This window comes from Pan troglodytes, chromosome 13 (assembly GCF_028858775.2).
Source record: "Pan troglodytes isolate AG18354 chromosome 13, NHGRI_mPanTro3-v2.0_pri, whole genome shotgun sequence".
Classification (NCBI taxonomy): Eukaryota; Metazoa; Chordata; class Mammalia; order Primates; family Hominidae; genus Pan; species Pan troglodytes.
Genome location: NC_072411.2, coordinates 116,099,130 through 116,112,319, shown reverse-complemented (window position 1 = coordinate 116,112,319; position 13,190 = coordinate 116,099,130). Strand labels below are relative to the sequence as shown.

Sequence of the window (13,190 nt, the reverse complement as noted above, 5' to 3'; positions counted from 1 at the left end):
TCTGCAAAGAATATAAAGTTGAATATTATTACTTAACAGAGGCATGTCAAAATTGTCTTAATAAAAGTCTACTATGTTTTCCAGATTATGAAAACAGCTACTTCTGCAGCTCAGGAAGAAAGAGGACATCATAATTTTTAGAGAGATAATATATCAATATCTGTATTATTAAAAATAATTTGAAATTTATACTCTTAACTTCCAGCTTACACCAAATAAAAAGTTTTGCGTGTGTGTGTGTATACATATTATATATATATATATATATATATATATATATATATATATATTTTTTTTTTTTTTTTTTTTTTTTTTGGACATGGACTTTCGCTCTTGTTGCCCAAGCTAGAGTTCAATGGCGCGATCTCAACTCACTGCAACCTCCGCCTCCCGGGTTCAAGTGATTCTCCTGTCTCAGCCTCCCGAGTAGCTGGGATTACAGGCGCCTGTCACTACACCCGGCTAATTTTTGGTATTTTTAGTAGAGATGAGGTTTCACCATGTTGGTTAGGCTGGTCTCGAAATCCTGACCTCAGGTGATCCGCCTGCCTCAGCCTCCCAAAGTGCTGGGATTACAGGTGTGAGCCACCATGCCCAGTCCCATGTATATATATTTTTAAAAATCTAAATAATGTACTTGTCAAGGGGTTTTCATACTATGGTTTTAGGCACTACATAAATATGTGAATAGGTAGCCTGTACAGTGAAGAGAGAACATGAGGTATTTTGGAGAGGTCCATTTATTCACAATTCATGAATCAGCTCCTAAGGGTAGAAGTTCTGTTTAACAGGATGCTGTCAGCTCTATTTCTGCCTCAGGCAGGGAACTCAGGATAAAATGTGGCACTGTGAAATTGTTTAAACCACTAATCCCACTGCTTTCACTTATAGAGATATGTGGGGAGTTACATGCTGTTTCACATAATAAGCTGTGGTCATACAGAAGAAAATGCAACTCCAAGCACTGGTGAACTGGACATTGTATTTACATTCAAAATTATGTTACTATTATGAAGCAGTCCGCTGGTGTAGGTAAAGACCAATTAATATATTATTAAGTAATGTAGCATGAGTTTTACTGATATAACATTATTAACCTGAATATTGATTACGTAACTCTGTGTTTTTGTTGCCCAAAGCTGGTCTAAATGGGACAAAAATAGAACCTGCCTGTGGATAAGGAAGTTCAACCACTGTATTTTTTGTATTGTGCAAAAAACAAATCAAAAAGATGATTTTAAAATGGAATTCTGTTGATGTTTCTGGCCAAGTTTGTTTTCTTTCTAAAACATAATCTAAAATCTAAAATTAAAAAAAATTCTCATTTTTATAAAAAAAATAGGATGAGTTTGGCACAATTTTAAAGAAACATTTACATTTTATGAGCTGAGAAGAGTTAGATAACATACATTTTGAAGCAATTGAATTTGGTTTTCAGTTTATAACTATCTTCATCATTTACTGGGTGTGAATTTTAGACACGATTTTACCAACTAATGTTGATGGTTGCATATCATTTTTCCAACAGAGTTTGGTATAATCCAGAAAACACAATTGCCTCTTCCCTTCGTAGCCCACTGTGTGGCTGACAGTTTTATAACAACGTTTGAGCTATCTTTTTTTTTTTTTTTTTTTTTTTTTTTTTTTTTTGAGGCAGAGTCTTGCTCTGTCACCCAAGCTGGAGTGCAGTGGCGCGATCTCAGCTCACTGCACGCTTCACCTCCCAGGTTCATGCCATTCTCCTGCCTCAGCCTCCCGAGTAGCTGGGACTACAGGCGCCCGCCACCACGCCCGGCTATTTTTTTTTGTATTTTCAGTGGAGACGGGGATTCACCGTGTTAGCCAGGATGGTCTTGATCTCCTGACCTCATGATCCGTCCGCCTCGGCCTCCCAAAGTGCTGGGATTACAGGCGTGAGCCACTGAACACGGCCGAGCTATCTTTTTAAGTTCTCAAAATTTCTATCAATGAAAAATATGATGATAGCTAACATTTATTGAACATATGTGTGCCTAGCAACCGTATTTGTGTTTTTCAGATATTATAACACTAGTCTTCACAATCAAACTATAAAGTAGGCATCATTATTCTTTCTATTTTGCAGAAGAGAAACCTGAAAAGACTGGCAATGGTGAGGCTAGCACTCTAAAACGAGCCACTCGTATGACCTCTACCTTGCACAAGGGTATGTTTATGTTCCCACTTTTTGGCAATGTACATTTTCTTCTTTCAGTAGTACAAAGATAGTGCTAATGCACATTCCCTGCATTGATCCATTCATTTATCATTTTCAGTGATTGATGAATCACTTTCAACAGCTACCAACATTTCCATCAGTCTACCAAGTAAATGCAAAGGGTGCTTTATCTTACCAATATATGACCTCAATCTAGTGGTAAATATGTAATAATGATGAGTTACACTGTGATGAAAGTTATCCATGTCCTTAAAAAAGATCTGGATAGACAAGTCCTACTGAGGAAATTAAAAACTTAGATAAAAACAGAACCAATTCCACTGTAAACAATAGATAGAAATAATCAGTTATGTGTATAGTATTATTTTGAGGCAATGCAGTATTTTGAAGACTTGCAAGTTTTTAAATGCCTTCTGTTTGTATAGTCTGCATTATATTTGTATAAAACTTAAAGGATTTCCACATTCATTTTTTGAGTTATAAATATGTTAGACGGTGTTAGTGTTTAACAAAAAGTAGTCATTATTATTAAGGGAAAAAAATAAAATATGTAGTCAACATTTAAAGAGAGTAAACACCAACTGGAGAAGTAATTAAGCTTCCATAGACAGATGTTAGCTTGGACCCTTGCTCCTGTTTTGACTTTGGGGATTGTCTACATTTTTACCTGGTTGGTTTTATGTTCCCCTCTTGAACTATTTCCTGTAAGCACCATTCTGCTTTTGACTCATTAAGCTTCATGGCATCCAGGTTTGACATTCACCTGGCAGATCTTATTAAGAGTTTTAGCTGTTCCAAAATCCATTCCCCTAATCAATTTCAACACATGGGACCTAACAATATATGCAAACGTGTGTTAACAGGTATAGTTGCTAGATTTATGCCACTTTTTAAAGTAACTTCCAATATCTATAAGTATAATTTATTATATGATGTCCTCATAGTCGGATCATTTATATATTTCATGCTTTCCTAGTACAATTCTTACTTGGTCATGGTATATTGCTCTTTTTAAACATACAACTGCTTTCATTTTCTATATCATTTTTTAAAGTTTTGCATTCAAAATAGTGAAATGGGTCTCTGTTACCATGTGAGTACTGTATCCGTTAGGTTTAAAATTATGTTTATGCTTTATTTGTAAAACCAGTAATGAATTTCCCTTTTATTTTTTCTGTCCTTGGGCTAGGTAATGAAACTAAAAATTACCTGTTTTATTCTAACACTTTTTTTTCTTTCTTTCTTTCTTTTTGGTAAGTTTCTAAAAACTCACTCATAAAACTGCTAAAGATGGGCATGCAAGGTAAAACTTTAAAACTCAGTTTCTTCAACAGTTTTTAATCTAGTCCAGGTTTTTCTTCCATCTTGATTTAGCATGGAGAATGTTTACTTTCACAGAGATTTATTATTTCCTAAAAAATTTAAGCACATATATATATAGTATATATATATAAGTTTCTGTGTATATAGTACTATCTCCTTCCAAGTTGCTATGTATATTACTGTTTTCTTACTTATTAATATATTTTCAGCAGTTTTCCAGGATATCTAATGTATTGTACCTCCTCATTATTTTTCCCCTTGAGGACAGAAAAATTCTGAATTTACACATATATGTGCATGTATATATGTATATTATTTATATGTATATAAATATATAAATTATATATAAATGTTTATATATTATATATATAAGTTCAGAAGTTTTCATAGGTATATAACATACATAAATATACATCCTTTTTCTATTCTCATTATTAATTTCTAATTTTCATTGATTTATTCTTTTGCATTTTTTATTTCATTGTTTTTTCAATTTGAATTCATAATCCACTTATTTTCTTTTTTTCTTATTTAATGATAAAGAATTTAAAGCTATGAATTTTACTCTGAATACAGCTTTGGATACAACTCATAAACTTCGTAAGTGTTGTAGTTGTTAACTGTTTACCAACTATGTAATGAAAGTTTATAGTTCCTCTTTGACTCAGTATTCATTTACATGTGTCTTAATAATTTGTGATTAATCTCATTCATGGTTATTAATTTCATATCACTTCCTTTTATCATTGAATCTTGGTCATAAATTATGGATTGTATAATTTATACTATGAGGAATTTATGCTAGATTTTGGGTAAAGAATTTATGCCTTTTTGAAAATTGAACCATAAATGAACTCAAAAAATTTATATTCTCTCCTTGTACAGAGGTAAATATATACTGTTAATTATACTACCATGTTAATTCTTCTAATTCCACTACAAATTTTGTTTACTTGACAGATTAAAAGTTGAGAGAGATACCTTGAAGTCTTTGATTCTGATTATTACATTTTTTTACTATCATCTTGTTTTACGAGATTTTTTGTTTTATGTATTTCGACATCATATTAGCTGGATTCTCAAGTGTTAGTTATCCCCTCAGTTTATTTTTTTACCTATTAATCTTCTTTTGTCTGATATGAGTATTACTATGTCTACTGTATTTATTATTTAGGCACTTGAGATGTCTGCTATGATACGAGAAATAGGACAAAGAAGATTGATTGGGGTCAGTCAAGGTAAACCACAATCATGTCAAGAATAATTGACCCCCAAACAAAATTTGGATATGTCATCATTGCAGAAGAGACAGTGCCTGACAGTGTCAGCTACCATTGTAGTCAGGAATACATCCAGCTAACAGTTAGAGAAAATATTCAACTAGAAGCAACTGAAATTAAAAATAAATGAAATGTTAAAAGCAAAGGAAAGAAAAAAATAAGAAAAAGTATATGTGTCTTGTGTGAAGAGCACAGGAGGACAGTAAATGTTAGTATATACTGTGTCCACCCTAGGCCTCTCCCAAGAAAGCAGAATCAACCAGAGCCCAGAGCTGGACTCTGAAGACTATAACTGTATTCATTAAAAAATCAACTACAGATTAGAGTATCATATTTAAATCAAGCTTATTTTAGGTTTGATTTTAAATTATAGATGAAGTATACCATGAGATAGGAAATATATTATCTTCATTAATTAACTATCTTTTCTTACCAAATCACATAAGCCAAAGCAAAAGTCAAATATTACAAATTTAAATTCCAGGAAACATAAATTCCAACAACTTTTAATCTATCAACACTATCTATAGGTACATATATATTTTTTCATATTCATTTGCTACTTAGTGTTCGTTTGCATACAAGGATTATAAAATGTTTGTGGTCTGAGATATAAACTCTTTCAGAATGTGTTTCACCACAAATAAACCAAAATAGAGCTTTTTTTGTTGTTTCTAATGATCATTTTTTCTTTTTTATTAATTCTACAAAAAGAACATTTGCTATTCAATATCTCTCATTTAAAAACACTTATGGTTATATTTATTTTCTCCCCTTATATTTGTCTCATGCACTGAAAAAAAGCAAACAGTATAGCAGTATTTTACTACAATTCTGCTGTAAGAAAGTGCTAAATGTAAATTCATATTATGAGTGAATAATGATGTATCTCACCTCATATTAATTTCAGTAATTGAATGGGAAAACAGGAAGATCTATTAAAAGGACCATTGCTGGTCAAACACTAATGAGAAAATCTCTGAGTCACTGGCTGTCATGGTAACAGGGCATTATCAAAATCTGATTAGTATGCCCAGTAGCTACATAAGCGATTGGCTATTCTTCTAATTGTATTGTCTCTGCTTGCAACATGGGTTTTATGTTCCTAAGAGGTGAGAGGGTGGCAAGGCTCTGTTTAATTTATATACTGGATACGGAATACACTGCATGTTCATAAAGTAGGGTCAAACATCTAGTACTAAAGATAAATTATATTTTGGAAAGATTTTCAAAAGTTAAAAACAAACTTAGTTTACCCTTGTCATTAACTTACAAATTTCTAAATTTAAATAAAAATTTTTATCTAATTTCACAGACATTCATAGCAAAGATAAAATAAAAACTGATTTAAAAAAGGAGTTTAGTGAAAACATGAAAATAAATCATAAGAAATCTTCCCAAGAACAAAATTTCCAAAAGAATGGTTTAGAAAAGCACCAAGAACTATGGGTTAAAAAAGTAATCAGGCCAGAGTGTTTTAGAAAGAAGCAGATCCAAGAAGTATGATGAGCAGAAAACAGGATTGGCAGTAGCAATGGGCCACAAGGAACTATGGGCAGTTTTCCATCTGTGTCTTTAAGAATGATCTCCCTTCTGTGCCCTTGGTCTTTTAGGTACAAATGAATTTAGATTCAGTGAATTTCAGAAATTACAGGGCCCAGTGTTCTCAGTATTGCTTTGTTCTTTTTAATATCTTGTGTGTCACTGAATTTTTAGAGAAATTGATCACAGCTATCTGATCCTTTTTGGTACATAAATTAATTCTAAAAGGAAAACTCCAAAGATTAACAAAGGTAAATTCTGGCATGCATTATTGACTAGAAATCTCTGTGCCTTGTCAGGGCTGGTGAGCACAAGGAATTTTAATAATGCTTGTCCTGAGAAGCTTATTACTTTGGTTAAATGCATAAGCATGTGGACTAAGTTTTACATGTGCCAAATATCAAAAACAATCAGAAGTCAATATACTGAAAACCAAAGGGGAATTTGTCTATACACTTTGAAATTCAGTGCAGGGTGTGTTGTTGCAGAAAGAAAAACATCATCAAAGACAGCAGAGTGAGCAGACAGAGTAAAGGAGCACATTCCTAGAGAGATTAGGCTATTTCTAGGGGTCCTGTGCACTGACCTGGGATGGAAGCAGCAGTCTGAAAGCCAGTCAGTGTGGCCAAATCCCGTGAGAAGCACATTGCATTTTGGAAGGCCCAACACCTTCCAGAGTCGGTCCTCGCCACAGGAGACTAGGATGTCTTTGTGGGGGTGCATGGAGACACTGCGCGAGGAGAAAGAAAAAAGAGTTATGGGGAGATAATAGCAAGTGTTTTCAGAATGTGAATAAATGAAATGGCAGTGATTATCCGATTTTAGCAAGGCAGGATAGTTTTGAGAGTACTGGCCCCAAAATAAGAGGAAGCAGGTTCTGCATCCCTGCTATAGCTCTAACACTAGTAGCTTTCTGATCTCCATCAATCTAGTCAGCTTCACTGGATCTCGGATTCCTCATTTGCAAGACAAAGTAGTTGGTTTAGGTGATTGTGCATATCTAATTCTGGTTTGAAAAGAGTAATTCTGGTTTTTCTTTAAGGGAAGAAAAATTATGCCAATGGTATTTTTATGTTGGGATATTTGGACCAGTGGTCATGGTTACTATAGAACATCAACATTCTTTTCAAACTATAATATGTCTTAAATCAGCCATTATCCAGGAAAAGATCATGAATCATAACCACATTATCATAGTTCTGTAATAAATACTATAAATGAAACATTAACTCCATGGCCCACTATCTACACAAAGTGAAGGAACTAAAATTCTATCCTACATTACCACTTAAATTGGCTTCAGTCAATGCACAGTACACAAACTACAGTAATGAATTCAAGATATAAGGCAATTCCCACTCTATAAATGCATAGAGGGAAATGAGAAAGAAGTATGTAAGATTAATGATTAACACATTAAGCACTATTATTTGAACTGGACTCTGATCACTGTGGCTCTTTTAATACTGGAGCTCAACTATTTTAAAATCAAAAGTCTACAGGGTTAATGCCTGATATGTTATCTATGGCAATGCTTTAATCTTATTTGTATAAAGTTTCATCTATGCCTTACAATGTAATGGGAACAGATGTGTCCAATGTTAAGCACCTATTAAAATTCCAACCTAAATATTAGTAACAAATTGTTCAATTTCAATTTGGCCATCTAAATTCAAAGACAATAATACATTTACTTGCCTATGTGGTGCGGTAAGACATATGATGATTTAAAAAACAGCGATCACATGTTCATTTTTCCCTTAGTCTATTCTATAAATGGCCTTGTTCTTTTCTTCTGCAATATGGATTTTAAGAAACACATTTCCCAAAGAAACCATGGCTCTAGTCCACACCAACATGGCTAGCTAACTCCAGGCTTATATGAGAGCAAAACATTTCTCATTATTTATATCTTACATTAATATCATTAAACTCTAAAATTATCAACTGAAAAATTATTTTTAAATTAGACCTACACAGTTTTGGGAATCTACTGACTTCAGCATTAGCAGCATTCAGGTCAAAGCCATGTAACCACTATGGGCATGGCCTTCTTTCTAGTGAAACATTGTTTCATTTTTCTCCAGCATTTTGCTGCTCAAAATAAACACAGCGGAAGGGAAATTATTCATTTTGCAATTCATCATAATGTTGGTTTGTGACTTTCAGAAGGCCAATTCAAGTAAAGAATTTATTACAGCTCAAACCGGATAGAAGATACATTTATAGAACTTAATTAGAAGAAAAATATGATGAGAGGTAAAAAATGTCAGATTAAAATGAATTCTGTATTCAAATACACACAAGAAGGCAAACTGAATCCTTGAAGCTACTGAGTATGATGTATGTTGGCTCACAGCTTTCCTGGCAGACACATGCACCCTTGACCAGATGATAAATTACCCTCTTTAAGTGAAGATAACTAAAATCATTGATGTTTTTACGAACTTTGAAAGATAAGTTTCCAAAATGACTTTTGTGAGAGGAATTATTTGTAGAAGTTAAGGCAAAAATATAAATACAAACCCACTGATAGCTAATCAGATTTGGAAGTACTTTTTTCTGACTCTTCTCATCCCCTCCATTATGGGGCCTCCTCTGTGACACCTTAAACAACTTTGACTCCCATTCCACATGAACTGATCCTCCTAATCACACTCTGATTTGTCCATATATTCCTTTTCTAACACTGGCATAGATACATACATGTACACACACATGTGTGTATATCTATATATGTATAGATATATAGATATACACACATATATTTATATATGTATAAATATCTATCTATATATAGATATACACACACACACATATATATATATCTGTAAATGACTTTTGTGGATAATTCTACACACATTTCAGCAAGGCATAAAATGTTCTTTAGCTGAATAGAAATATTTTCAGCATATATAGAAAGGAATTTAATGCTTTGATAATATATTAATAAATACCTGGTTTTGAATTATTATGGAATAAGTGCATCAGCAAATACTGGGACATAGCGATAAAGACCCCCAGGGAGGAGTTCCAAATCTCAGTTCAAATCACTCCTGTGGGAGGGAAGCAGTTTAAGGGCCATGGACCAGAAATATTTCCCACGTACAGAAATTGTGTTATTCTCAACTCCATAATGAGACATAACTGTCATCATCATCATCATCATCATCATCATCAACTAATGGTAATGATATTTAACATTGTTTGAAAATTTAATGTGCCCCATACCTGGTACTAAATGCTTAGTTCTCACAAGTGAAATGAAAGCTCAAAAGAGCCGGGGTTCATATCTGTATTATTTGCTGTATGCTCAACCCCAATAGTAGCTGGCACATAGTAGCTATTCAATAAACATTCATCAAATACATGACTTAGTGACTGATGTTGGTACTATCAGTATTGTTATTTTATGCCATTGTAAACAGAGTTAGTAGAGATACCACATAAATTGCCCAAGCTTACATTTGGTAGTGAACGGAAGCCAACTTTGAATCCAGGATGGCTTGGCTTTAAGACTCATAATTTTAGCTACTCCAGCTTAGTATGAATCTTCAATCATTTATTATTTCTATGTGTACTATAAATATCAATAATTCCTGTTACAGAGCTTGGATGTAACTATTATCATTCCCAGTAAATGCTTAAGTCATTTAGTCATTATTAAGCCCTGAGGTAAAGAACCAATTTAGAAATTGCCAGTGTATTGTATCAGAGCTGGGTACCACCAGACACAATAGTGTTAGAGGGGTTAGAAGACCCTGCTCTTTACAGTTAATATGCTCTGGTACTGCCAGAGAAACCAAGGGAGGAGAGCCTCTCCCACAATCTGTCTACATAAGTTTTTGTGCAGATGTACATGCTGCACTTACCAAGATCTTTAAGATCTTTAATTCATTTCCTTGTACTAATAGTAGAAGTCCGGTATTATACATCAAGTTGTCAGAGGACATTGATTTTTGTTTTTTGTTTTTTTTTTTTTTTTTTTTTTGAGACGGAGTGTCGCTCTTTTGCCCAGACTGGAGAGCAGTGGTGTGATCTCGGCTCACTACAACCTCCCCCTCCCAAGTTCAAGCAATTATCCTGCCTTAGCCTCTTGAGTAGCTGGGATTACAGGTGCGTGCCACCATGTCTGGCTAATGTTTGTATTTCTAGTACAGATGGAATTTCACCATGTTTATCAGGCTGGTCTCAAACTCTTGACCTCATGATCCGCCCACCTCGGCCTCCCAAAGTGCTGGGATTACAGGCGTGAGCCACTGCGCCTGGCGGACTTTTTATTTTTTATTTTCATAGAGGTCTCTAAAAATAAATGTAGAACAATACTTAATAATCATTGATTCCACAGGCTTTTCATTCATTAAAAATTTACCCAGTTATACTTAGGGCTCACCTTCGACCATTCTGTTTACCTCTGAATCAGTCTTTTGAAGAAGCTGAAGAATAGCAGTAATAACTAATACTTTATAGGATTCAGTTCCTCTTCCCAACATTGCATACATAAATTCATTCAATGGCTATAATACAGGCATACCTTGGAGATACTCCAGGTATCAGGCAATCTTGGTTTCAGACAATCTCAATAAAGTGAATATCACAATAAAGCAAATCATATAAACTTTTTGGTTTCCCAGTACATATAAAAGTTATGTTTACCCTATACTATAGTATATTAAGTATATAATAGTATTATGTCTAAACTGACAATGAAAAAATACTTTATGGCTAAAAAATGGGGCTGATCTTAACATTCATCCAGTCATAATCTTTCTGCTGGTGGAGGGTCTTGCCTTGATGTTGACGGCTGCTGACCAATCAGAGTTGTGGTTCCTGAAGGCTAGATGGTTGTAGCAATTTCTGAAAATAAGACAACAATGAAGTTTGCCACATTGATGTACTTTTCATTTCAAAAAGATTTCTCTGTAGCATGTGATATTGTTTGATAGCATTTTACCCACAGTGGAACTTCTTTCAAAATTGGAGTCAACCCTCTCAAACATCTTTATCAAATATGTTTATGAAATATTTTAAATCCTTCATTGTTATTTCAACAATGTTCACAGCATCTTCACCCAGGGGTAGATTCCATCCCAAGAAACTACTTTCTTTGCTCATCAATAAGAAGCAACTCTTTATCCATTCAAGTTTTATCATAAAATTGTAGCAATTGAATCGCATTTTCAGGATGCACTTCTAATTATGGTTCTTTTGCTATTTCTATCACATCTGATGTGACTTCCTCCAGGGAAGTCTTGAACCCCTCAAAGTCATCCATGAGAGTTTGCATCAACTTCTTTCAAACTTCTGTTAATGTTTATATTTTGATCTCTTCCTATAAATCATGAAAGTCTCTTTCCAGAAGGTTTTCAGTTTACTTTGCCCAGATCCATCAGAGGAATCACTGTCTATGGCAGCTATAGCCTTACAAAATATAGTTTTTAAAAAATAAGAATTGAAAGTTGAAATTACTCATTGACCCACGGGAAGCAGAATTGATGTTCTGTCAGCAGGCATGAAAATAGCATTTGTCTCCTTGTACATCTTCATCACAGTTCTTGAGTGACCAGGTGAATTTTAAATGGGAAGTAATATTTTGTAAAGAATCATTTTTTTTCTGAACAGTAGGTCTCAAAGGTGGGCTTAGAATATTCATTAAACCATGTTGTAAACAGATGGGCTGTCATCTAGGCTTTGTTGTTACATTTATAAATCATAGGCAAAATAGATTTAGCATAATCTTAAAGATCCTAGGATTTTCAAAATGGTCAATGAGCATTGGCTTCAACTTAAAGTTACCAGCTGCATTAGCCCCTAACAAGAAAGTCAGCCTGTCAGGTGGAGTTGTTGAAGCCAAGCATTGACTTAACCTCTCTAGCTTTAAGAGTTTTAAATAATATGTTCTTCCAATAAAGGGCTGTTTATGCTGAATAATTTTTTTTTGAGATGCAGTCTCTCTCTGTCACCCAGGCTGGAGTGCAGTGGAGTGATCTCGGCTCACTGCAACCTCCGCCTCCCGGGTTCAAGCAATTTTCCAGCTTCAGCCTCCTGAGTAGCTGGGATTTCAGGCGCCTGCCACCATGCCTGGCTAATTTTTGTATTTTTGATAGAGATAGGGTTTCGCCATGTTGGCCAGGCTGGTCTCTAATTCCTGACTTTAGGTGACCCATCCTCCTTGGCCTCCCAAAGTGCTGGGATTACAGGTGTGAGCCACCCATCCTATGCTGATGATTTTTTAGTTTAGCCACCTTCATTCATTATCTTAGCTATGTCTTCTGGATAACTCGTTATAGCTTCTACTTCAGCACTTGTTGCTTCACCATACACTTTTATGTTATGGAGATAGCTTCTTTCCTCAAAACTTAAAATGAAAAAATGGTTTCATGAGCCAGGTCCAGGGCCTTGCTGCTTTGTGCAGTCTTGGGACTCGGTGCCCTGCATCCCAGCAATGACTAACAGGGGCAAACATACAGCTCAGGCCTTTGCTTCAGAGGGTGCAAGGCCCAAACATTGGCAGCTTACATGTGTTGGGCCTGTGGGGGATCAGAAGTCAAGAATTGAGGTTTGGGAACCTCTGCCAAGGTTTCCGAAGATGTATACACATGCCTGGATGTCCAGGCAGAAGTCTGCTGTAGGGTGGCTTCCTCATGGAGAACCTCTGCTAGAGCAGTGTGGAAGGGAAATGTGGGTTTGGAGCCCCCATAAACAGTCCCAACTGGGGCATTGCCTAACGGAGCTGTAAGAAGAGGGCCACTGTCCTTCAGACCCCAGAATGGTAGGTTTACTGACAGCTTGCACTGTGCACCTGGAAAAGCTACAGACACTCAATACCATGAAAGCAGCTGGGAGGG

At 35.0% G+C, this 13,190-nt stretch overlaps 1 protein-coding gene across 8 annotated transcripts in view; it reads right to left on the bottom strand.

The window, feature by feature from the left end:
• SPAG16 (sperm associated antigen 16) overlaps positions 1 to 13,190 on the bottom strand; it is a 1,140,172-nt gene that overhangs the window by 553,482 nt on the left and 573,500 nt on the right. For all 8 annotated transcript variants that reach the window (XM_001148592.5, XM_054679316.2, XM_016950433.4 and 5 more), the window contains one exon: positions 6,929 to 7,072. In XM_001148592.5, the coding sequence (XP_001148592.1) occupies positions 6,929 to 7,072 (144 nt within the window). The remainder of the gene's footprint in view (positions 1 to 6,928; positions 7,073 to 13,190) is intronic.